This window comes from Balaenoptera ricei, chromosome 15 (assembly GCF_028023285.1).
Source record: "Balaenoptera ricei isolate mBalRic1 chromosome 15, mBalRic1.hap2, whole genome shotgun sequence".
NCBI classification, from domain to species: domain Eukaryota; kingdom Metazoa; phylum Chordata; class Mammalia; order Artiodactyla; family Balaenopteridae; genus Balaenoptera; species Balaenoptera ricei.
The window spans coordinates 79132757-79159951 of record NC_082653.1 but is presented as its reverse complement, the minus strand read 5'-3'; the positions used below and the strand labels follow the sequence as shown (position 1 = coordinate 79159951).

General features: G+C 36.0%; 1 protein-coding gene and 1 pseudogene across 9 annotated transcripts in view; one reads left to right on the top strand and one right to left on the bottom strand.

Annotated features, from left to right (window-relative positions):
* GTF2I (general transcription factor IIi) overlaps positions 1-27195 on the top strand; it is a 96029-nt gene that overhangs the window by 32441 nt on the left and 36393 nt on the right. For 3 of the 9 annotated variants that reach the window (XM_059898830.1, XM_059898822.1, XM_059898823.1), the window contains 4 exons: positions 8872-8949; positions 18055-18114; positions 20143-20199; positions 22087-22149. In XM_059898830.1, coding sequence (XP_059754813.1) covers positions 8872-8949; positions 18055-18114; positions 20143-20199; positions 22087-22149 — 258 coding nt within the window. Of the gene's footprint in view, positions 1-8871; positions 8950-18054; positions 18115-20142; positions 20205-22086; positions 22150-27195 lie in introns of those variants that run through there. The other 6 variants (XM_059898825.1, XM_059898826.1, XM_059898828.1 and 3 more) reach the window with 6 other exon arrangements.
* On the bottom strand, positions 25672-26052 carry LOC132349043 (elongin-C-like; annotated as a pseudogene).

Below are 27195 nucleotides of genomic sequence, written 5' to 3'. Positions count from 1 at the left end.
GTTATACGTACACATATATCCACTCTTCTATAGTTTTTTTTTTTTTTTTTTTGGCTTTGTTGGGTCTTAGTTGCGGCATGCAGGATCTTTTTTGTTGAGGTGTGCAGGCTCTTCATGGTGGCATGCGGGTTTTTTTTTTTTTTTCCCCTCTGTCTCTCTAGTTGTGTGTGGGCTCTAGTTTGCCGCATGCGAGCTCGGTAGTTGTTTCACATGGCCTTAGTTGCCCAACCAGGGATGGAACCCGCATCCCCTGCATTGGAAGGCAGATTCTTTACCACTGGACCACTAGGGAAGTCCCTTTTTTTTTTAGATTCTTTTCCCATATTTAGATTCTTCCCCATTACAAAGTATTGCTTAGTAATTCCTTATTTTTAAATGTCATTCTCATACTATTTCATATGGTTTTCTTTTTATAAATTTATTTATTTTATTTATTTTTGGCTGCATTGGGTCTTTGTTGCTGTGTGCGGGCTTTCTCTAGTTGCGGCGAGCGGGGGCTACTCTTCATTGTGATGCGTGGGCTTCTCATTGCGGTGGCTTCTCTTGTTGTGGAGCACGGGCTCTAGGCGCGTGGGCTTCAGTAGTTGTGGCGCGCGGACTCAGTAGTTGTGGCTTGCGGGCTCCAGAGTGCAGGCTCAGTAGTTGTGGCGCACGGGCTTAGTTGCTCCGCGGCATGTGGGATCTTCCCGGACCAGGGCTCGAACCCGTGTCCCCTGCACTGACAGGCAGATTCTTAACCACTGCGCCACCAGGGAAGTCCTGTGGCTTTTCTTTTCTTAATGATGTCCTTCGAAGCCTAGAAGTTTTTAATTTTGATCCAGTTTTCCAAGTTTTTCTTCTGTCACTTGTGCCTTTGGTGTTACATCTAGAAAATCTTTGCCCAACCTAAAGTCATAACGATTTTTATGCTTAGGCTTTCTTCCTGAATTTATAGTTTTAACTCTTATATTTCGGTCTAAGAGCAATTTTCAGTTAATTTTTGTGCACGTTGTGATGCAAGGGTCTAAATTTATCATTTATCACACTTATCATGTGAATATCCTGTTGTCCGAGCATCATTTGTGAAAAGATACTTTCTCCATTGGATTGCCTTATTGGCATGTTTGTCAAAAATCAATTGACCAAGTTTACTTCTGCACATTCAACTGTATTCCACTGAACTCTAATGCCTATTCTTAGGCCAGTACCATACTGTATTTCATGTAGGTTTTTTTTTAAAATTTATTTACTTTTTATTTTATTTATTTTTGGCTGCATTGGGTCTTCATTGCTGCACGCAGGCTTTCCGTAGTCGTGGCAAGCGGGGGCCACTCTTTGTTGCGGTGCACTGTCTTCTCATTGCGGTGGCTTCTCTTTTTGCGGAACACGGAGCTCTAGGCACGCGGGCTTCAGTAGTTGTGGCACGTAGGCTCAGTAGTTGTGGCTCATGGGCTCTAGAGCGCAGGCTCAGTAGTTGTAGCGCACGGGCTTAGTCACTTCGCGGCATGTGGGATCTTCCTAGACCAGGGGTCGAACCCGTGTCCCCTGCATTGGCAAGCTGATTCTTAACCACTGTGCCACCAGGGAAGCCCTTCATGTAGTTTTAAGGTTTGGGTTTTTTTGTTGCCTATTAACGTGGAAAATGAGAATATAATTACTTTACCACTTGTTTCCAATACTTCTTCCCTTTTCCCCACTTTTATCATAGAGGTAAATTGATTTTTACCATTCAGGTTCTTTTAGAACTGAGCATTGTCTTGGATATTTTACTTAATGTTTGCGTTCTTGCCATGTTCCATTTCTAAGGCAGAGTATTTTTGCTTATTTTAAAAACATACAGGTCTTCCTGACTTGATTACAATTTTATTGTAATAATTTATTGTTATTCTGGTTCTATGATAAGAGTCAGAATGAAAGCAACTTCATCTTTTAAAAATAATATATAATTTTTAAAGGTCATCATATTATTACTAGGGATATATTTTAAAATTAGTCTTGGTGATTGGTAAGGAAAAAATGGATTTTTACGGCTTTTTCTTACTAAAGGCACATATAAACTATGATGTCTCCTGTTCGACCTCTTGCAGAGGATGGATGCCAATTGGTATTACGTTGTGTTACATCTGATTCTCACTGTTGCAGGGCCTGTCACTGTGGGGCTTTTGCTGTACTCTCAGATGACTTCAGAAATTACCTTATACAGTGAGTTTCAGATTTAGAGTTCATCTAGGAACATGAGGATGATTTTATTAGAAAATCTCTTAATTCACTTATGTTATTGAACTAATTACAAATAATATATCATTTAGGTAGATGATGAAAGGCAGCAGAAATTCTTAACATGATTGGGTGGAATATTATGTATAATTGTAAATGCCACCCCCTCATTGTGTTTAATAGTGAACCACAAGAAGCACTCCTCGTAAGACACTAGCACATTCTCATGTTTCTTACCAGTGTTCCAGATGTCCAAACCATTACAAATAACAGTAAGTAATTAGAAAATGCAGGGTACCATTAACTTTTACAGGTGATAAGATTATGTATACAGAACACTAAAGAGAATCAACTAGAAAACTACTAAAAACAAAACATCCATAATCTATTCTACTTCAAGAAGTGTTAAAAAGTCTGCAGATAATAACAACTTAGATTAAAAATGATTGAAAAAAAATTTAATAATCCTTTGAAAGCTTTCTAAGCAATAAAATTTGACTAAAGAAAAATTCTAAAAATTTTGTATGGCAAAATCAGCCAAAATGTATCAAAGGACATGTAAGAAACAGGGAATGGCTATTTGTAAGACAAATGAGAAAGGGTTGTTTTACTTGACTTAGAAAGAGCTAATCCAAGAAATAAATGACCAAAGATTCAAGAGAAAATGCTCAGTTTAGTTAAAGAAATGGAGATTAAAATCCAAGAAAGATAAAGTTTTGCACTCAGCAGATTGGCAGACATTAAATTCTGTTTATACCCAGTCTCAGTAATGGTGTAGAGAAACAGGCAGTTTTAAAAATTCTGGATGTGTGTAATAATTATTGCTGTCTTATGGAAGATACTTCGGTAATATCTCTCATTTGGAGATGCACATGTTCTTTGACCCATTGCTGCTTTGCAAAAAGAGCAATTAACCCGCAGCTCCATTAGTGAATTCTGTGTTGTCTTTGAACACAGTGAGGCCATAGGTCTGTATCCACTGATGCACAAGTATCTATAAGACAGACTACTTGTTAGCTAGAGAAAAGCTAGATGTGATGAAAGAAATGAATAATATTGTAATGCCTTAAACTTTTTATTTAAAAATGTTACATTTTGAAATTATTGCAAGCTAATAAAAAACCTGCATGTATAATATAAGGATCTTTTTCCTGTACCATTTGACAGTAAGTTGCCAATGTGATACCCTATCTTTTTTTTTTTTTGGTGGGGAGGGAAAAGCAAGAAGACCAGGTGTGTTTAGTGTGCAGCAAGGACACCAGGGATCTTTCCCGAAGCAGTGTCTCCCCATCACTCTTTTAGCTACTTCAGCGTGTGATTCTTAGAAGCAAGGATATTGTCCCACATTACTACAATATAATCATCAAAATAAGGAAGATAAATTACTCCTAATTCTCAAACCCTTTTCAAGTTTTGGGTTTGTTGGTTTGTTTGCTTTCCCATTAATGGCTTCTTCAGCTTTCTCAGGCTTTTCTGGTCTTCTATGACCATGACACTTCTGAAGGAAGTGTCTGATATTTCCTCATGATTAGATTCATGTAATGCGATTTTTGCAAAAATAGCACAGAAACGATGCCGTGTTTTTTTTTTTCTCCTTTCATATCAGGTGGAAGTTGTTTTCTATTTATCCCTTTACTGAAGGTATTATTTATGTGACCAGAGTTAGTTTTTCTAGGCTTCTCCACTGTAATTTCTTTATATTAATTGTATTTCCTTTGTAATTATTATATTCATGGGAGTTTCTCTGAGACTATGGAAATATATACCACTCATCAAACTTTCACTTAAAATTAATTCATTTATATTAGAGTACACTATTTCTATTTTATAGTATATTTCTGTTCTATTCAGTGTATTACAATTCATTATTATCATTATTTATTTTGATTTGCAAATAGTCTTTGCTTTGGCCATTGGGAACCACTTCAAGATGTCCCCCGTGTCCTTTCCTTGTGTTGTTTGTAAATATCCCCATCGTTTTTAGAGAACTTTTAATTTTTTGCTAAGCAAGGTTGTTAGGGTTCATCTTATTCTTTCCCTAATCCAGCACTAGAGTCAGCCGTGGTTCCTCACTGTGGAGAGTGTTATTTATTAAGAAATCATAACCTAGGTGCTAGATGTTCTTATTGCAGTTGGGATGTCATTGCTTCTAAGTGGACAAAGCTATAGGGTATCTGTTTATTTGTATTTACATACACATAATTACATACATATGTACATCCATTTACATCTATGTTTTTTCATGCCCGTATCTTCAGTTCCACTCTTGAGACCCCAAGGTTTTTTCCCTCCCTTTCCTAGAGAGTATTCTTTGTCACAGTTAGAATCATAGCAGCCAGATATTCTCAGAATGTTTACGTACTTCGTTTAAGCCATGTCTTATTGCCAGCCTCCTTGCCTTGCTGACACTTTGACACCCTTCGTTGGGCTGTCACCACTCATGCTTGTCCCCCATTTGTCTCAGTCTCCCAGACCTGTTACTCAGTTTCCTCTTACCCCTCATATAAATAGTCTCATTCTGCTACCCTGCTTTGGACCATCAAACCTCCTCGATGCAGCTGCCTATCTTGGTCAGCGTAATCTAGCGGCATTTGGAATGTATTGTTGGGATAGGGAGAAAGATAATTCTGTGTGTATGAGTATATGTGAGTGAATGAATGAGACTTTTTATGTATGTTATTTTTAGGGAGGTCTGCAAGACAGGCAGTGTTGAATTCTCCTTTTTGGGAGTAAGTATTTGAATCTATTGCTCTGTTTCTTTTACAGAAGTTTTTTTCTTTCCCCCCTTTTTTCCATGTCACAGGAAATTTCAATTTTCGGTTTAGTTTTTAGTTTATTGTGCTGAAATCACCGTTTCGCAAATCTTCTTCCCTTTATTTATATATTCCTCTTCTGAATAGTTTGCATCCAAAAATAAATATGCGGACTGGAGAAAAATCATATTTTTGGAATTCTTTATACATCTTAAGTATAGATAAAATAGTACACATCACTATCATAGAGGTTTATTTTTTCTGCCTTACACTTTGTCTTTTTTTTTTTTTTTTTTTTTTTTTTAAATTATTTATTTATTTATTTATTTATGGCTGTGTTGGGTCTTCGTTTCTGTGTGAGAGCTTTCTCTAGTTGCGGCAAGTGGGGGCCACTCTTCATCGCGGTGCGCGGGCCTCTCACTATCGTGGCCTCTCCCGTTGCAGAGCACAGGCTCCAGACGCGCAGGCTCAGCAATTGTGGCTCACGGGCTTAGTCGCTCCGCGGCATGTGGGATCCTCCCAGACCAGGGCTCGAACCCGTGTCCCCTGCATTGGCAGGCAGAGTCCCAACCACTGCGCCACCAGGGAAGCCCTGTCTTTTTTTTTTTTAATTAATTAATTTATTTTATTTTATTTTTGGCTGTGTTGGGTCTTTGTTTCTGTGCGAGGGCTTTCTCTAGTTGTGGCGACCGGGAGCCACTCTTAATCGCGGTGCGTGGGCCTCTCACTATCGCGGCCTCTCTTGTTGCGGAGCACAGGCTCCAGACGCGCAGACTCAGTAACTGTGGCTCACGGGCCCAGTTGCTCCGCAGCATGTGGGATCTTCCCAGACCAGGGCTCGAACCCGTGTCCCCTGCATTGACAGGCAGATTCTCAACCACTGTGCCACCAGGAAAGCCCCTACACTTTGTCTTTATATTCTTTTGTGTGTATGTGTGTGTCTTAACTTTTCTTGCAGTTTCTTTTAAAATTTCCATTTTATTTTATTTTTTATATTTCTTGGGCATAACAGTTGTGGTCTGTTTAGGAGAAAACAGCCATACCAGTTATTTGAACCATACCAGTTATTGTTATGGAAAAAATTTACAGATTAATTAGTTGTAATAAAAAGGACTATATACTGAGGTATCATGTAAGTAATGACTCAAGGAATTGGCTGCCACCCCTAAAACTTCGATTCTGATTTCTAAGGTGGGATGCTATTTGGATGGTAAAGGTGTATGTGGGGGACATGTTGAAACTGGTTCTGGTTGTGTTGGAAAACTTGTAAGGTGGATCCAGATGTTGCTATGGGAAGGGTCTGCTTTCACTAGCTTAAAGGAATATACCAAGGAGTGAGTGACCCTGATGGGAACAGGACGCAGCAAGCCAAAAGAAAGGTGCAAGTCCCTTTTCTCTCTTCTAGCCTTGTAGCCTCCGTCCTCTATTCCCTTGTGGCAGAGATTCTCAAGCAACCAACTGGTTTGCAGTCCATGCTTCAGAAGAGTCTAAGAGGGCAGGTCTGGACCTGAGACAGCAGCTCAGTGACTCACACAGGCTACCCCTTTGGCTACTTGGCATCCGCACACACCTCCGCATATTTAAACCTTCACGTAACAACTAAACAACGGTCCCATCTGACGGGATGCAACTTTCCCTTCCTACAGAGGGAAGCATTTTCGCCCTCTCCTCACAACGAGGAGATAAAATGTCCCAATAGTCATGGTACCCGTCTCTGGGAGACTAATTTACTGCCCAGTCATGGGCTATGTTAATTACTCCTCAAATATACCCCCAACCTATTTATTCTCTTATCTAAGGGCTAACCGGCAAAGGAAACCTCCGACAAAATTTTTGTAAAATAATAATGGGAAGGATAAGAGAGAACAGTTAATATAACCAAATATATAATATTTACAGAAACACACATACTCCTAACAAGGAAGAAAACATGCAGTGTCCCCATTTCTGCAGCTTGTCACAAAAATTCATACCTTTCTTAATTCATTACGCATTATATTATGTTTTCTTTGCCTTCAGCCAGGACCCTATCCGGGAAGGTTCTTTACCTGGTTGAGGTGACCCAAACCTTCATTCCGCAATGGATCTGCCTTTTTTGTTTGCTTTGATTTTCTATTAACTTCTGCTAATGAGCATGGAAGTACTAGCCACCCCACAGAATCCCAGGGTTTCCAGACAAGTTCCCTACCACCATCTTCTTTTTTTTTTTTTTTTTTTTTTAAATTAATTAATTTATTTATTTTTGGCTGTGTTGGGTCTTCATTTCTGTGCGAGGGCTTTCCCTAGTTGCGGCGAGCAGGGGCCACTCTTCATCACGGTGCGCGGGCCTCTCACTATCACGGCCTCTCTTGTCGCAGAGCACAGGCTCCAGACGCGCAGGCTCAGTAGTTGTGGCTCACGGGCCCAGTTGCTCCGCGGCATGTGGGATCTTCCCAGACCAGGGCTCGAACCCGTGTCCCCTGCATTGGCAGGCAGATTCTCAACCACTGCGCCACCAGGGAAGCCCCCTACCACCATCTTCTGGCAGCAAACTAACCTTCCATTGGTGATTGCTGTCCATAGAGTAACCCCCTCCTTTGCTTGTGGCTTCAGGGATAAATGTCCTTTAGTGTATCAAGCTAACTCTCTTTTTGAAGTATTTCTTCAGTTGAAAATACTCTGTACAAACTTTCTAAAGTCACATAGCACCAGCTCAATATTAAGTCCATGATGGGACTGGTATGATTATAGCTGATATCTTAGTCTGAACTGTGTACATACACCCATCCACTGTTGATTTCTTAAACTTGTCTGAGAGTATCATCTACTCTTGACATGGCAGATGAGAAAGAGAGAGAGTAGGAACTGCAACCATTTGGTGAAATCAGCATTTCATTTCTGAAAGCCCCTCCTGTGAAACCCTTTGAGGCTCCCCAGCCAAGGGCTCTTTGTTTTTGAATATATGGGGAATATATCTTTATTAAGAATTCATTAAAGAATTTGTTAAGAATCTTCTTTCTTAAAACTTTTAATTGAAGTATACTGTATGCAAAGTATAAGTGTATATATGCTCAATAAATAAAAAGTACACACTCCTGTAACCTAACACTTATGGATACAGAACATTAATAACACCCCAAGAAGGTCTTCTCCTTCCCCCTCTCAGTACTCTTCTCCCAAAATCAACTACTTGCTTGAGTGTTTTTTTTTTTTAACCTAAGGCTTGTGCATTTTAATTTTTCTTCAACTTTCTTGAGGGATAATTGACATTACTTGAATTTTAAAAACATAAATTTCTTTTCTCTAATTTTGACCTTCCTCTACATGGAATTGTAAAATATGCACTCATTTATATCTGGCCACAAAGGTGTACTTCAAATTATTTATCCTCATTGTGGGCAAAGTGTTATGCTGAAAGGTATGATTTGTTACCCTTGTTAAAAAAGGGATATATTAAGAGGGGGGAAAAAATTAATGTGTCTCATTATTAAAATGGTTATGCCATATTTACTCTGGAATAGTGAGTTATTAAAATTCATGTTTGCAGGTGATTTTCAGTGATTTATAAAAATATTTTTAATATTGAGTGAAAATAGAGTGTGACTAATTTTCTTTAATTGCAAAGATCAGAACTTGTCAGAGAACAAATTTAGGATTAAATAATCCCAGAATATTAGTAGTGTGGTTAAAACTACTACACTAGTAGTTGGTAGTACTATTAGTACTACCACTAGTACTACTAGTAATAGTAGTCTAGGTTGGGTTTTAGGTTATTTTTGTCCCCCTGGCGCCTAGCAAACTTTTGTCTTTTGAAAGCCTTTAAAATATGTATGCATTATTCTGCATTATTAGGAGGGCAGAAGGGATTTCCCTATACTGTCTGAATGCCCTGAAGTGTAATTATATAACTTAATTAAAAAAATAATTTAATTTGCTTTTACAGGCATTTCTCTGGAAATGGCAGCTGTGACAGTAAAGGAAGAATCAGAAGATCCTGATTACTATCAATATAACATTCAAGGTAATACTGTTTAATGCAATTTTTCTTTCCAGAAGTTATCGGTGGTTAAAATTAAAATTCGTTAATTGCCCGAATTCCTTAGATACTATTTTATGGATTGGTCCTTTGGTCCTTGACTAGCATGTATACTTGTAATTTATCACTGGAATAAAATAAGTTCCAAAAATGGGGCACTAAAATAAACTCAGTTTACAGGGGAAATGTTAAATAATCATTCATATTCTTAAAAGGACAAGCAAAAGTTGTGGCACAATTTAGAATTCAGTTTGAATTTTCAGTTATTTGCAAGGCATAAGAGGTCTTCTAAACGTTTAATATCTCTATTTGTGCAGTAAAAATAACTGCATTATCACTATGTTAAAAATCTATAAAAGATAAGACATTAATTTTAGGTATTTATCATCTTGTTCTGTAGCTGCTTGATTATCAAGAGGGAATTAAAGGTCATAATTTCACAATGCAGTTTGCTTTTATGCTTTGATGGGTTTTAGTTTAGAAGAACATCTATAGTTCATGGTAAGTTTAATTTTTATAGATGCATAAAGTACATTAAACAGTTGAAGTATAAGATCTGATTGGTTTTATGTATATACCCATAAAACTATCTTCACTGCAGTCAAGATAAAGAAATGTCCATAACCCTCAAGTTCCCTTGAGTCTCTTTGTAATTCACAGCCCTCCCCAGCCAACCACCGATCTGTTTTCTATCATTTTAGATTAGTTTGCATTTTTAAGAAATGTATGTAAATGGAATCATCATAAAGTATGTACTGTTTTCTTGGGGTGGGGAGCTGTGACTTCTTAAATTCCACATAATTGTTTTGAAATTTCATCCATAGTGTGGCATATATTGATGGCAAATTCCATTTTATTGCTATTATTCCATTGTTCGGCTGTACCACAATTTGTTTATCCCTCTGTCTATTGATGGACATTTTGGTTGTTTCCAGTTTGGGGCTATTAAAAGTAAAGGTGCTGAAACATTTGTTTGGAAATACGCCTTCATTTCTCTTGAGTAGATCCCTAGAACTGGAATAGCTGAGATATATGGTAGGTATTTAAGCTGTTTTCCACTGTGCTTTTACTATTGTACATTTCCATAAGCGGGGACAATAGTTCTAGTGGCTCCACATCCTTATCAGCACTTGTATGGTCCGCATTATTATTTTTAGCCACTTTAGTGGATGTCTTATGATACCTCTTTTTGGTTTTAATGTGCCTTTGCCTAATAGGTTTAGTTCATTTAAAAAGATAAGGCTTTATCAGTTCTGGAGTATTATAAAAAAGTTATGAATAAATTTGTTCTGTTTGTAATCATGTGAATATCTGTATACAGATATTTGAATTTCATAACTTTCATCTGTCAGATTTGAATATTTTATTGCTTGTGATGTTAGTAATCACATGGCTAAAAGGTTGGGATAATTCTGAGGATTTTTAACTAAAAAGTTAAAAATTTGGAAAATATTTAGCCTTTATAGCAGTTGTTGGTACCTTACTAACATATATTTAATAAATACTGTTTAATAAAATCTTTTTAGCACATTATATTTAATTTTTAAAATGTCTGCCTTTATCTTTGGTATTGCCTTTTTTAGCTTTGCTATTACTAGGCAGGATTATAGAAGCTTTTTTTCCCCCCCTTGAAATAGGGAGTGTGAGTGATTTAAGTAATAAGAGTGGAAATCAGATGTTTATAGAGGAAAAGATTGCTGAAATGATAATATTTTAAGTGCAGCTGAAGAAGGTGGGAGCCAGACTATTAGTTTTTCATCTAGGCTGAGAGATACAGTCCATGCAGTTTGGGTACTTCTCTTAATAATTAAGCTTTGACAATTCTTTGTATATTCTGAATAAAAGTCCTTTGTGATGTGATTTGCAAATAGGTTAATTTGATGGTGTCCAACTTAGTGCTTTTTTTTTTTTTTTTTCCTTATATGAGTTGTGCTTAAGTATCATAGCTAAGAAATCTTGGTCTGACCCAGTGTCACAAAGATTTTCTTCTGTGTCGTATAAAAGTTTTCATAGTTTTACATTTAGGTCTGTGATTGGTTTAGACCTAATTTTTGTATAGTGTGCAGAATACCAGGTTCAAACTTAAGGCATACAGATATCCAGTTTTTCCAGTACCTTTTGTTGAAATGACTGTTCTTTTTTTTGTTTTGTTTTGTTTATTTTTGGCTGCGTTGGCGGGCTTTCTCTAGTTGTGGCGAGTGGGGGCTACTCTTCGTTGCGGTCTGCGGGCTTCTCATTGGGGTGGCTTCTCTTGTTGCAGAGCACGGGCTCTAGGCTCTTGGGCTTTAGTAGTTGTGGCGCACAGGCTTCAGTAGCTGTGGCTCGCGGGCTCTAGAGCACAGGCTCAGTAGTTGTGGCGCACAGGCTCAGTAGTTGTGGTGCGCAGGCTTAGTTGCTCCGCAGCATGTGGGATCTTCCCAGACCAGGGCTCGAACCTGCATCCCCTGCATTGGCAGGCGGATTCTTAACCACTGCGCCACCAGGGAAGCCCAGCGACTGTTCTTTTTCTATTGCATTACCTTTACATCTCTGTCAGTTTTCTCGAGTATATTCTGTTACATTGATCTGTTTCTGTGTTTTTCCAAAATTACATTGTCTTGAGGACTATAGTTTATATAATAAGTCTTAAAATCAGATTGTGAGAGTCCACCAAAATTATCCTTCTTTTTCAACATTATTTTGCCTATTTTCGCTCCTTTTCCTTTTCATATAAATTTTTAAAATCAGCTTATTGATTTGTTCAAAAAGCCCTGTGGGGACTTTTTTTTTAAAGATATATTTTTTTTAATTATTTTATTTTTGGCTGAGTTGGGTCTTCGTTGCCTCACACAGGCTTCTCTAGGTGCAGCGAGCAGGGCTGCTCTTTGTTGCAGTGCGTGGGCTTCTCACTGCGGTGGCTTCTCTTGTTGGAGAGCATGGGCTCTAGGCACGCAGGCTTCAGTAGTTGTGGCACATGGGCTTAGTTGCTCCACGACATGTGGGATCTTCCCGGACCAGGGCTCAAACCAGTGTCCCTTGCCAATGGCAAGGCAGGTGGATTCTTAACCACTGCGCCACCAGGGAAGCCCAAGATTTATTTTTTTATTTTTTAATTCTTTTTGATGTGGACCATTTTTAAAGTCTTTATTGAATTTGTTACAGTATTGCTTCTGTTTTATGTTTTGTTTTTTTGGCTGGAGGCATGTGGGATCTTCTTACCTCCCCAACCAGGGATCAAACCCGCACCCCCTGCATTGGAAGGCGAAGTCTTAACCACTGGACCACCAGGGAAGTCCTTCCCCCTTCCCCCCCGTGGGGATTTTGATGGAGATTGTGCTGAATCTATAGACTAATTTAAGTTGAATATCTTAATATTGAATCTTCTGATTCATGAGCATGATATATGTATCTTATCTATTTAGCTCTTTCTTGATTCCTTTCATCAGTGCTTTGTTTTCAGCATACAGGTCTTGTACATATTTTGTAAGATTTATATGTAAGTATTTAATGTTTTCCAGTGTTACTGTAAATGGTGTACTGTTCTTTTACAGTTTCAGCTTCCAACTATTTATTGCTAATATGTAGAACTACAGTTGACTTTTACATACAGACCTTGTATCTTGTGACCTAGTTAAAATTCATTTATTAGTATAGCAACTCTTTGAGAAAAAATCTTTGGGATTTTGTAAGTAGACAGTATTATTTCTTTCCTTTCATTTTCTTGTGTTAATTGCACCAGCTATTCAACATTCCAGTGTTACGTTGAATAGTAGTGAGAGTAGGCATCCTTACCTTGTTTGCAGTTTTAGAAGGAACTCTTTCTCTGTGAAAGCTGTAGGTTTTTTGTAGTTGCCCTTCATCAGATTGAAGAAATTTCCTTCAGTTCAGAGTTTGTAAAGTTTTTTTTTTTTTAAAGGAATTCCTTTATTTTTATTTTTATTTATTTATTTATTTATTTTTGGCTGTGTTGGGTCGTTTCTGTGCGAGGGCTTTCTCTAGTTGCGGCGAGCGGGGGCCACTCTTCATCGCGGTGCGCGGGCCTCTCACTATCGCGGCCTCTCTTGTTGCGGAGCACGGGCTCCAGACGCGCAGGCTCAGTAGTTGTGGCTCACGGGCCTAGTTGCTCCGTGGCATGTGGGATCTTCCCAGACCAGGGCTTGAACCCGTGTCCCCTGCATTGGCAGGCAGACTATATCAACCACTGTGCCACCAGGGAAGCCCTGTAAAGAGTTTTTATGGTGATTGGATGTTGAATTTTGTGAAAGGTGTTTTCTGTATCTCTGGAGATGATTACATCATTTTTCTCTTTTAATCTGTTAAAATGGCCATCAACATTAATTTTCAAATGTCGGTTCTGACTAATATCTCTTAAGAACATTTTCAAATGTTCTTAAGAGATATTAGAAGTTTCTTTTCTTGTAAATGTCCTTATTTGGTTTTGGTAATACTGGCCTAAGTGAATTGGGAAATGATATATTTGAAGAATTTTTTTGTAGAATTGATATTATTCCATTTCTATATATTTTTGATAACATTTCCCAATGAATCCACCTGGACCTTGAGGTTTCTCTAATGGAAGGTTTTAAAAATTTGCTCCATTTTTTAATTTTAAAATTTCTTTTAATCATTGTAGGTCTGCTCAGGTTATGTATTTCTTCTTGATTAAGAGTTGGCAGTTTGTGTCTTTTAAGGAATTTGTCTACTTTGTCCTAAGTTTTCTTTCTTTTTTTTAAATTTTTAACGTTTGCTGGGTCTGTAGTAATTTAATTATAGTAATTTGTGTCTTTTTTTTGTTTGTTTCTTATTGGTCATTCTAGCTCAGGGCTTTGTCTTAAAACTTGGCAATACTGACATTTTGATCAGACAATTCATTGTTGTCAGTATCTGTCTTATGCTCTGCATTGTAGGATGTTTAGTATCCTCCCTGGCCTCCCTGCTAGATGTATACCAGTAGCATCTCCCTAGTTGTGACAATCCACAACGTCTCCAGACGTTGCCATATGCCCTTGGGGACAGTATCACTTCCAGTGGAGAACCATTGCTCTTGCTCTAGAACTTTCTCAATTTTTTTCTTTTTTCCTCAAAGATCTAGCTTTTACAAAATTTCAGTGATTTTTTTTTTTCTTATGTTTCTTTCTTTCTTTCTTTTTGGTTGCTTTAATTTTAATTTGGTTTTATTTTATGTTTCTTAAGATGGGAGCTTAAATCATTGAAATATTTTCCAATGTAAGCATTTAATGCCATAAACTTCCCTCTTAAGCATTAGTTAACTGCACCCTATAAACTTTGATATGGTTATTTTCATTCATTTCAAAACATTTTCTAATTTCCCCTTTGTCCTCTGGTTTACGTAGAAGTGTAGTCTTTTTTTTTTCTTTTTTTCTTTTTTTTTTTTTTTTTTGGCTGCACCACATGGCTTGTGGGATCCTAGTTCCCTGTCCAGGGATCGAACCCAGGCCCTCGGCAGTGAAAGTGCAGAGCCCTAACCACTGGACCGCCTGGGAATTCCCTGTAGAAGTGTAGTCCTTTTTTTTTTTTTATTAATTAATTTATTTATTTATGGCTGTGTTGGGTCTTCGTTTCTGTGCGAGGGCTTCCTCTAGTTGTGGCGAGCGGGGGCCACTCTTCATCGCGGTGCCCGGGCCTCTCACTGTCGCGGCCTCTCTGTTGTGGAGCCCAGGCTCCAGACGCGCAGGCTCAGTAGTTGTGGCTCACGGGCCTAGTTGCTCTGCGGCATGTGGGATCTTCCCAGACCAGGGCTCGAACCCGTGTCCCCTGCATTGGCAGGCAGATTCTCAACCACTGCGCCACCAGGGAAGCCCCCAGAAGTGTAGTCTTAATCTCCACATACTTGTGGACTTGTCAGGTAGCTTTGTTACTGATTTTTAGTTTATTTCCATTATAGTTGGAGAACATTCTTTGTATAATTTCAGTTATTTCAGCTTTGTTAAGGTTGCTTGACGGTCATTCAGACCTGCTATATCTGTACTGATGTTTCTGTTTACTTCTATCCACTACAAAAGTATTGAAGTCTCCAACTGCCTCTGTCTATTTCTCCTTCCAGTTCTTTCACTTTGCTTCATGCATTCTGAAGATCTGTTGTTAGGGATCACTATGGTAGAAGCTCCTTTTCCCTTGGGCTCCTTTCCTGGCAGCCCCTTTCCAATGCAGACCGTTGTCCTGATTTGTAACAACCTAGGTTAGTTTTGTCTGTTTTTGTAGTTCATATAAATAGAATCTGTCAGCATGTATCAGGCTTCTTCTGTAAACATGTAATTTGTGGGACATTTTGTTGGGTGTACTTATAGGTCGTTTATTTGCATTGCTGTATTGTACAGTCATCCTTTGGTATCCACAGGGGGACTGGTTCCAGGGCCACCCCCAGTATCAAAACCCACAGATGATCAAGTCCTTTATATAAAACGGTGTAGTATTTGAATATAACCTACAAACACCCACCCCTATACTTTATTTAAATCATGTCTAGATAACTTAAATATCTAATACAATGTAAATGCTATCTAAATAGTTGCCAGCATGCTGCAAATTCAAATTTTGCATTTTGGAACTTTCTGGGATTTTTTTGTTCCCAATTTTTTGATCCGTGGTTGGTTGACTCTGCAGATGCTGAATGCAGGGATACAGTTGGCTGGCTGTATTTCTAAAATGCTTTTTTAAAATGTTTAAAACCCACAAACATAATATACATCTGCCCAGGTTTACTGAATTTTACATGATATAACATGTTAACTATGTTATTGACACCCTTCTTTAGGCCCTTCCAATTCCCATTTTTTTCTCTGTTCTTCCTGAGTTAACCATTTTATTGAAATTGAGGGTTGTCCTTCCTGATAACGATTTTATATTTTAAATGCATATACATTCCCACAGAAACGTCTTTGTATGTGTATCCAGGCACCTACATTTTATGTATTACATTTTCTCAGTTTTTAAGCTTGACTTAAATGGTATCATACTGTATATGTGTTTTGTTTATGTTCTTGTGTGTCATTCAGTACAAGTTTTTGAGATTGACCATTTTTGTCACGTACAGATTTAATACTATCATTGCGACAGTTACCTGTGTGATTATACTGTAGTTCATGTGTTCATTCTCGCACTTAAAATCATTTATGTTTTCTTCCAAAACTTTTGGTATTCCAAAATAGGCTTGGACACATCTCTGTGTACCTGTCAGTTTTCCTCTAAGATGTTCTCAGATGTGAGCGTTGGGAAAGTGATTTGTCTGCAGTGACTGTTAGACACTCCTGGAGTTGTGCGAGTGAAGTGTGCTGCTGATCTTATGACAGAGTCCAAGTCATTTGCTAGTATAACATGTATGTTTAAAAGTAAACAACATAATTTGGTAGTATAGTGATATGTGAAGGTATGCTGGGCAAATGTTAACCAAAAGAAACCAAGTTTAGTAATATTAATTTGAGGCCAAAAAAGAAAAAAATAACGAATATGAAGAGTAAGACTATATAATTTATATACTAATAAGTCATTAAGTTAATAGGATAATCATTAATTTGTATATACCTAACAATGTAGCCTCAAAAGTCTAAATAAAGAATTGATATAATTTGATACAATTGATAAATTTGTAAATGCAGTCATGTGGGAGATTTTAACAAATGATGAATGCTTATAAATGGTAAATAGAGTATTTGAACTCTGAAATTTACAAACATAAGCTAGTTGTTGTATATCCAGAACTCTTTACCCAGCAAATAAATGTTTATTTACGAGACATGGATCTTTTACAAAAGTTGACTTTTATATTTGTTCACAGGTAGCCTTAAAGAATTCCCCGAATATAATGTAATTAGTTAAATTAGAAGTCAATAATAAGCATGTTATTTAAAATAGAAATGCTATACAGTGGGAATCCTAAGAAATACACTTTTATTGACTTAAAGAGGACCTAATTAAAATAATTTAGAACAGAACAATATCGATAATGATACATAGCTAGACTTGTGGAACAGCAGCTAAAGCAGTATTTAGAAGTCAGTTAGTACATTTAGCTATCATTTAATTTATTTCTTCTGTATATTTTTACCCAGGATCACATGACTAGGAAGCAGTGAATCTGGCATTTGAATTCAGGTGTCTTTCATTTATCATCTTGCTCTTAGTTGAGATTCCAAATACAAATTATTTTTCTATTTTCTATGAAATTATTTTCTTCTATGCTGTGTCCTTTATTTATAATGTGTAGTTTTGTGCCTCTTCGTGAAATCCCTCATGCATTTTCAAAGTCTTTCAAAAGTCTTAGGATATTTTCCAAAAAATATTCAGAGGTAGTGAAGTGGTTTGTATTCATATTAATGCAAGGACATGTTTATGTTAAGTAGTCATTGAAAACACAATGTTTTGTTCTCTTTTAAATCTATTACTTTCACTAAAAGCATAATACATGCAGGTGTGTTGTCAAAATCTATAGCATTCTGTGAAGGTTTAATTAACACAAAATACATTGTATGTTAATAATTGGGAAAAACCATGTTAAGTTATTAAAAAGTGTTTATGGATCTTCAGGAAGGGAGGATTCTGAATTAATTGTTTGTCATGTTTCTATTTCAGTGGAGATTCAAGCTTATTGATAGGTTAATTGCATTATTTTAGAGATTCTAAGGAAGGTGTAACAATTTGATTCTGCATTTTTCTTTAGTATGACAAAACATTAAGCCAAATATTTGGCAAGGAAGAAACAAATGCACCTTGTAAGATATATCTGCACTTATAATCTGTATGAAGTAAAAGTTGCAGTTTGCTGTCATGAACATTACCCATATCCACCATTTTAGACATATTGTTCCCATTCAATTCATGTCGAGTTAGTTGTTTTCAAAATTTCTTTTGACTGTCTGTATATGAGTTTATCTGAATACACCTTTTCCATTCACTAAGACCATAAATTGACACCATTCATTTTGTCAGTCAGTCTTTTTTTTTTTCTTTTCTTTTTTTTTTTTTTTTTTTTTTGCCTTTTTTGTTCATGAAAAGGCTGTATTATTCCATATCTCTCGCCCAAATTTGTTTGCTGAAGTGACCCAAAATACATTTTTGGGATTACTTTTGAAGTATTATCTTTGTATCCCAAAGCAGGCCCTTCTGAAACTGATGATGTTGATGACAAACTCCCCCTTTCGAAGTCTTTGCAAGGTATAACTTTTTCACTTCCATTTTCCCACATACTGTTCTTATTTAATGTTTCTTTATATTGGACAGACTGTGTTTTAGTATTTATATCTGTATTATTACTTTTCTAAATGGAAAAGGAAAAAGAAATGTATTGGCCTTTTTTTTTTTAAACATATAAATGAACTTCACAAGCAACAATTTTTCAAAACCAATTTTCCCTTTTGTGAATCTAGTAATGAATCTCGAAATGGGTACATGACACACTTTCATATTTAAGGTAAAGTACACATTTATACCTTATATCAGAATAGTCAGAAATAAGGCTTATATTGCATAGTTAGTAATGTAAATATCAATAAGGTCATGTTGATACTTAGTTTTTAGAAAGGTTGTAAGATATCATTTGTAAATCCCTAAGTTTATTGATTGAATACCTCTTTGGGAATTTCTGTGTAGTGTTCCCTAACTTGATGATCATAGGCTATTTGTGCTGGCTTTTACTTTACTTCTGTCTATTCTGGCTTTTAGCTCATAAGATTTATTTTATTTAGCTTTACTTTTAATATAAATGTAATTGCTTATTTCAGATTTTTAAAGAACAAAAATTACACGTAGAGTCATTGTTTACATGTACTCTTGTAATATTCTGACCGGGTGGGACAATCACCTTAATTTTTCTTATTCTTACCCAATCTTGCCTTTTTAAGTACTGGCCTCTTCTCCGTTATCTCTCATTGTTTTGACCTCACGTTTTTGTTTTCTTTGGCATTATAGTCAAAGAACCCAATGCTCCATGAATTCAAATGTTAACGTTTAATTGGGGGGTGGGGGCTGTGTGTTGAGAAAGCGTATTTAAGAAGTTCAATAAAGAAATAATTCATGGCTACAGATTTATAGATTTATCTAGTGTTTTGAGCTCAGGTGAGTTTTCAGAATATGAAATAAGTGGAAAAGAATCCCCAGATAATTACAGCACCATAAAGTTAGACATTGAAAACCAAAAACATTTTGTCTTTGCATGGCACTTTAAATTCAAAGGTGCTAGGCACTGAATGACAGTGTTTGTAGTCAGTGTTCTTTAAAAATCAAGATAAAGTGTATTTGAAACCTGTGTCTGGGAATTGTACCTTTAGTATAGTTTCTTTAATTAGTTACCAATGGATGACAAAATAGACCTGATTTTGCTTCCCCTCCCCCTTTGTGCTTTATTCTTCCTTATAGGTAATATATTTTTATTTATACACGAAGGCAGTGATTTTCAATCTTTTCTATGTTAGTAGCTCAGACATTTAAGGACAGAGGATAAATATTCTGGGGCAGTTTGGGCACTTGTCCTCATTGGCTCTCTTGGGTTTTAGATTACTTCTTTCCTATTTGTGAGTCAAGCTGCTTCTCTGATAGGGTGAGCCTGTTTCCCTTTTGACTGCCTAACCTGATACATTGCTTTATGTTCCAGTGTTTAGAAGCAGGCAGATTATATTACCTGAATTAAAATGCTTTTGAGACTAAAGGTAGTATCTTAAGTTTTAACTTACGAGTTTCCTTTAAGTGCAACTTTGGTTAAATAATGGGGATTGAGTTTCCATAGCTTCCACCATAGTAAAAATGGAAAGCAGGAAACATTTCACAGCCCAACCTGAACTTGTTTATCTAGCCTTGATAGAGTCTATGAGCAAAGAAGAAATTTACTCTGGTGTGTGTTTTTGTGTGTGTGTCATTGACAGATGAGCATGGCACTTTGAAACATACTATTCTACTTCTCAAATTCTAACATCTATCAGTAATTATATTGTGTAGTTCCAGTAACTAATAGTAAATCCCCAAACCTACTTTGGTTTAATCTATATGTTTATGTTTTAAAATAATTTTTTGAGCTTTCATACAGAAGTGTTACATGTTTTTCTGAATTAGATAACATTGTTTGAATTAACTGCTAAGGAGTTAAGGAATCAGTTTGTATTCATGTTATTATTTGCATTGTTACCTAGTATCTCTTCTTCCAATATCAGTGTTTATTGGTTTATTATATGTGGTATATTTTCTTTTTAGGAAGCCATCATTCTTCAGAGGGCAATGAAGGAACAGAAATGGAAGTACCAGCAGAAGGTTAGATACAGGGATTTTTACTTTGCTGTACTTGTATTATGTTGTTCTGTTCTATAGAGAATATTATCCTTAAAACACCTTATTTGGAAATGAAATGATGATTGTTATGGTATGCCTTCTTAGCCAACAGGTTGTTTTTTTAGTCCTAAGATGATATTTAATATACCTCTTTTATTGTACTGAATAATAAAGCATATGGGGAGGAAAACTTAAGTGGTAAGTAAAACTCTTCATGATGCAAAATGCTGCCCATTTTTTCTTGGTCATTTTTTGCCATATTTTGAAAGAATGGTTTTGATAGTTAGAATTAAAATTATTACTGGCTCTGTTCATATTTCATTTTAAAACATACTATTAGTACCATTTTTTAAAGTAGGGTAATGTATTCTCCATACGATTAATGAAAGAAAGATCTCCTCTCGGTTCATTTTTATATCCACAGCCACCCCGTGGACTGCTTTGTCTCTTAGCCAACCATCCTCCTCTGATTGTAGGATTGAATGGATATTCAACTATGGTACAGCTGTTTTAGTTATTGGAATCTTGAGTTAAACGGTTACCATGCAGAATGGCTTCCTGTTGCTAAACCGTTTAGATAGTTCCAAAAGAATTTTTGTAGATTTCTCCCAAGGAAAATAACTGGTTAAGGTAACTGGACATTGTTTTAGAATTATTATTTCTCACATAAACTGGTCATGTCAAGCCTTATTTTTTTAAGAATAAAAAGGAACTCTATTCTGTACCTTTTTATTCCTTATATTTGCTTTTTTGTTTTATTTTTTAAAAATCAGTAATTTGATCTTTTACTTTCTTCGAGTGGAGGGAGTTCTGAAGGTCCCTGGAAAGTTGACTGATCTTTCCAAATTCAGTTTTAGAATTAGAGTATTCTAATTGGAATACATTTCTTGCAGAAGTATTGAAATGCTCATTTTAAATCTCTTGTTTTTTTAATAGACGATGGTGTGGATGAAATTTTTTTGTTTTCTTTTACTGTGTGTAGGTAATTAGATATTTCCTCTGTGACAAAATCCTCTGTTTTGGATAGGCAGTATTTATAGCAAGGAGATACCTGTATACAAGACAAATTGTACTGGGGTTCATTGGGCAATGTGAATTAGATATTAGGCTTTGAACTACTTTATTTTTGAGGAAATTTTTATTGTCATATTGCAGTGTTAATAGAGTCGAATTGGAGTTCGGTTCTGTTCTTTATTCCTTTACTAACAAGTAAACATAATCTTTGGCAAATCAATTAATCTCTCAGCCTTTGCAAAATGAAAAGAGAGTTGATGAAGATACTCTCTAGCTGAGCTTCCAGCACTAACATTCTGATGTACATTTGTTTTGTGTAGTAACACAAATATTTAATTTTGTAAAGTATGTTGCATATAAAGTTAGGTGATACAGTCCTGTATGCATTTGTTATAGTCACTGTTTTGATATGAAGGTCCCCATTGCAAAAAATTTGATTGTGGTTTTATTTAACAATATAAGCCACTCCTAGGATTTCTGAAAGAAGAGGAGAAATAGTTTAAAAAGAATAATAAAGCCTTTGTTTTTATCCTAGCGTCTTCTAGTTACAGCAGGAAAATAATTGTACTTCATTATAATTTTATTCCTCTAAAAATAAAAGTTTTTTGAGTCCATTAATGCAGGTAATTTGGTATTGTCTAATAGTTTTCCAGAGTTTCTCTACTTTTTATTTTCTTTTATCCCTACTTACAATGAAAAGGGTCAGATATTTTAATTTAACAAATACGAGATGAATTAAAATGCCAGTAAAATTTTATAGTAGGCTGCTTTTGGAATATCAAATCAGTAAAATGTTGGAACATAATAGAAAGTGCTTTATAATGAATGTCATTTTAGAATTTTATTTTTTTCAAGATTCTACTCAACATGTCCCTTCAGAAACAAGTGAGGACCCCGAAGTTGAGGTGACTATTGAAGGTTAGTTATCTAAAAGCATTGATTCCAAAAGTTTACTTCTGGTCATAAAAATATTTGTCACATTCACATTGCTAAGTATGCATTTCATTCATTTTTAAAGGAAACTTGTGAAAAAAAACCCTGAAGCATATATGTGTATGTGTGACCAAAGCAGCCCATATCCCACCAGCACACCCAGTGCTTTGGGAGTTTTAGACAACAAAAGTAAGCCGTGAAAATGAGCAGTGGGCCAAGCTATATACTTTCTATCATTGGGAATAGAGAATTTTTAAAAAGCGAAAACTATGACCAGACTGGATGCACACGAAAACAGATTTATAACCTGTTATTGGGTGTGATATAAGAGACTTAATTAGTACTGGAACCCCTGTGTCTACCTTAGTGAAGCGGAGGAGAAGGTGTTGATAGTTTTCCCCCATAAAATGCAGTTAGAGGCTAGCATATAATCTGTCCTTCAAAACTTTTGAAGCAGCAGCTACAAAAATATTCTAAAGTAATCTCTCTATATAGTTAAAGTTGCTTCAAATGTAGTTTTTTCTTCAAAGATAATGCATGAATGCAGATGAGCCAGTTTGTCCTGAATTATTGAAAGATTCAGCTAATTATTAACAGCATCACGCTTTATATTTAATAATTATTAAATGTGTATTGATTTTTTTCCTTTGAAGTTATCTCACGCTTTATATTTAATAATTATTAAATGTGTATTGATTTTTTTTTTCCTTTGAAGTTATCTCACACTATTCCTCTGTAAGTTTTTTCTCCTCAAAGTAGTTTTTTCTAAGGTAAAAATACAGCTCTGTTAACCCCCGCCCTGCTCCAGTGACCCTCTACTCAGTGGTAGATGGCACTTTATTGTGTATGAACAAATAAAGTACACACATATCACATTTCCCGTAGTTTTTTCTTCCCATAACTTTACATCTTGGTACTTCATCATTATTATTTTTTTTAACTGCTACATAACCTTTCTTGGTTTGCTATCTTTGTCTTTTTTTTTTTTAAATAACCTGTCTTCTACTGGTGTCCACTTGGTTATTTACGGTGTTTGGCTACTTCAAGCTATTCAAAGTGTTTGTCTTCATTGCTTCTAAATTATAAGTTGATTGGTAGCTTTTCCCTAATATCAGAAATTTTCTCATACTTTGTGTATTAACATCTCAATTAATTTAATATACATATTTTATCATTAACATAATTTTACTAACCTAAAAGCAGTTTTGAATTGTTTCTAGTCAAGTAAGTAAGTAATTAACTAATTTGTCCACACCGGGCGGCATGTGGGATCTTAGTTCCCCAGCCAGGGATCGAACCCCCAGCCTGTTGCACAGAGTCTTAATGGACGGCTAGCGAAGTCCACAATAATTGAATTTAATTGCTTTTTAATTTGAAACTCAACTATGAGAAGAAAATTTATAAATATTATATTTATATTATGAACACTAAGAACCTTTTCCTTCCTATAGAGATAAGAAAAATTGATGATTAAAATTATTAGCATAAAGCTTTTAAATAGGACTAATAACCACATTGATTTATCTGAAAACAAATCTTAAAACAGATAAAGATAAACAGATGAAGATAAACAATTTGTTTATCTTTATCTGATAAAGAACAGATAAACAATTTGTTAGAATTGTTTAGAAAATAAACACTTGTTTTTAATAGTATAAGACCTTTAAAGGGATGTCAAGATAATTATGAAATAAATGACTTATAAACTTGAAATGTGTGTCAATCTTTTCAGTTTTAACTCTTTGGAGGGAGTGATAAATCCCATTTCTTTTAAACTAAGACATAGTACCAGAAGTTTGATACATCATCCAAATTTGTCAACAAATAGAATTTTGCTATTGAGGCTGCTGCCTTATGTTCAGAAGACCAGTGAAATACCAGGTCTGTGTAACGTAATTACTTTACAGGGTAGCATTTTCTGTGGGATATATGTTTATGAACAAACTATTATATACCAACTCTAATTAAATTGCTAATTAATTGTTATCCATACATTAAGGAAGGTAAAATGTAATCTGTGATACTAACAAGGAAGTTCAAATGAGAACTCACATGCACATCTTTTTATAAGTATATTGTATTTTTTTCTGGAAAGATGATTATAAAATGCTAGAAACTAGGAAAATATCCATAGTTAGAAAATTAAATTTTGATACATTCTCATATTAGAAAAAATATATTGGCATTGAAATGGTAACTTTTTTTTTTTTAAATATGTGATCTGAAAAAAGACCCCTAGTGTAATATGCTTAGTGAAAAAAAAAAAAAAAACCCTGCCTTGCAAGAACAAGTCACCTTTAAAAGGAAAAGTGTATCTATAGAACTATGTTAGTTTTGTTTAGGAAAATACTTGTGCTTGGAAGGAAATAAGATAATCCTGCTTGCCTGGGGGTGACTTTTGTTTTCTCATATTGTATCTTTCTGCATTTCCCAAAAAGTTTATAGAAAAGAAAAAAGAAACTTTGTCATCAAGTAAGTTTGTAAGATTTGCCACAGTACTTTAACCTTGATATCTTTATTTGCAATTATGTGAAGTCATGAAGGGTTTAATTGAGATTGATGCAGACACGTTAAACTGCAGCAAATAGTCTATTGAGCTGAGATGTGCTCTTCCATTTGTGATGATCAATTTGTTCTTGAAGACATTGGTGCGCATTGTATAACTTTTGTGACTTAGGTTTGGGAAATACCCCCTTGGAGTAATATGGCTGTGCGTGCCTTAATTTCATAAACATCATGACTACATTTCTGGGTAAAATCAGACTGTTGTCAGGTCTTTGACACATGCATGTCTTTGATAAGTACAGAGACAATCTTACCTAAGAGTTGTTTGAGGTCTGGCTGTCATGGGTGTGCTAATAATGGGAAGCGTTTTGCTTGAGAAGAGGTCTCCTTACAGTGCAGTTCACTTTCAACACGTTTTCCCCCGAACTTGAGTCATTCACATGTTTATTCTGCTGTGGCCTAATGCCCTGATTGTTTCTTAACTTAATTTGTCTTCAAATTGATTTTTTAAATTTTATTTATTTATATTTATTTATTTGGCTGTGTTGGGTCTTAGTTGTGGTGCGCGCGGGCTTATCTCTAGTTGTGGCTAGTGGGTGTTCTCTCTCTAGTTGTGTCACGTGGGCTCCAGGGCGCGTGGGCTCTGTAGTTTGTGGCACGCTGCCTCTCTAGTTGAGGCACACGGGCTCTGTAGTTGTGGCGCGCGGGCTTAGTTGCCCTGTGGCATGTGGGATCTTAGTTCTCCGACCAAGGATTGAGCCCGAGTCCCCTGCATTGGAGGGCGGATTCTTTACCACTGGACCACCACGGAAGTCCCTTCAAATTGATTTTAAGTAGATTAAAAAGGTTAGTTTTGTGTCTTAAGTAAGACTCTTTGAAATTTTAAATTTTCTTTCTTAAATAAATTGAAAACTATACATAAATATTTACACACCGGAATGGAGTTCACAATACCACCTATATATGGACTATACTTTTTTGGTTTTTTTTAAAATAATTTATTTAACAATCTAGGAAGTTTGCAGCCATCAGCAGTTCCAGTGCAATTTCAGGTGCAGTTGGAATTCAGGAATCTCCATGGAGCTGTTAGTGTAGCAAACCTTGTAGGTAAAATACATGCATACTTTTGATAGCACATGTATGTGAAGGGATCTCTCTAAAATTGACTTCATTAGTTTCGTTCTCAGCAAACTGACCTGGGCCACTCAACATGGCTTTTATTGTTCCTGATGTTAGCACATGTTCTCTTTTTACAGTAAATTCGTGACCATCCAAAGATATCAATTTTACATGCATGGCATCAGGGCCCTTATAACCACTGTAGGTTTTCTCTTCTCCATCCACTATGTTCTTATGAAATTCTACTTTGCGTCCACAGGAACTTTAGTAGTTTCTCATCAGCCCTGCAGCAACCACTGTCACCGCAGCGGGTCCCCGCGCACCACCACAGCCCTACGCCAGGGCCACTTTGGATAACACTGTTTTAGAATTTGAATAGTTGGATTTCATCCTCTGATGGTATCCTTTTTCATGAAATTTATGCTTAGGACATTGATAAATACTTGGCTGCCGCACAAAATTAAGGACTGCACTGTTCAAAGGTTCATTTAATCAGTCCACAAATACCAGGCACCTTGTGTGTGCTGGGGGTTGTACTAGGTGCTAAGGAGTGAACAAGGTAGGCAAGTCCATTGAAGAGTTTTGAACAGAGAAGTGATAAGTTCTGTCCTCCTTGTTGAAGAAACAGGGCTGCTGTAAAGACTGAGAGCAGACCATAGTGGAAGCAAAGCTGTTGTAGTTATCCAGGGCAGAGAGGGAGGTGCTTTAGAACTGGATGGTGACAGTAGGGATAAGGAGTGACTGAATTCTGGGCATTTCTGAAGATAGAGCAATAATAGTCTTTGCTATCTGTCACTGTGTAGTTATGCTTATCTTATAAATGTTACATGAGAGTTCATAGAATCTATGTAATTGGGTAGGTTATCATTTGAATATTTTGTATTTTCAACTTTATAATTGCTAACAAATCACTTAGTGAACATCCAATTATTATGTAAAAATTAGACTTTTGGAGGATTTAGGACATGGGTCCATGGGTGGAAAATGCCACCTATTAATTTGAAATGTGTAGGGGTAGTTAATTAAGAGAAAGAGTGCCTGGTTTATTTTGATTTGTTTCTTTTACTTTGAATAGGTGTCAGATTATTTGATAAAACATTACCAATTTGATTATGTTGAAAAGAGTATCAGAAAAAATTTTTATATGCTATTAATGCATTCATCAAGAATTAGATGAGTTTAGTAACACATTTTAGCTCTGAGGTCTGTGTTATCTATAGGCATATTTGTAAGTATGTTGCAAAAAGGAAAACAGGATTTTTCTAGATAGTAATTTGGGGTTAGGGTCTGTTACTGCCTTTTTTCAAGGGGTGGGAGGCTTGTTTTTAAGGCTGAGGCATAGCTGTGACATATTCCTCACTGAATTGCAGCTTTTGCATGTTAAAATATCTTGAAATTCATTTTATA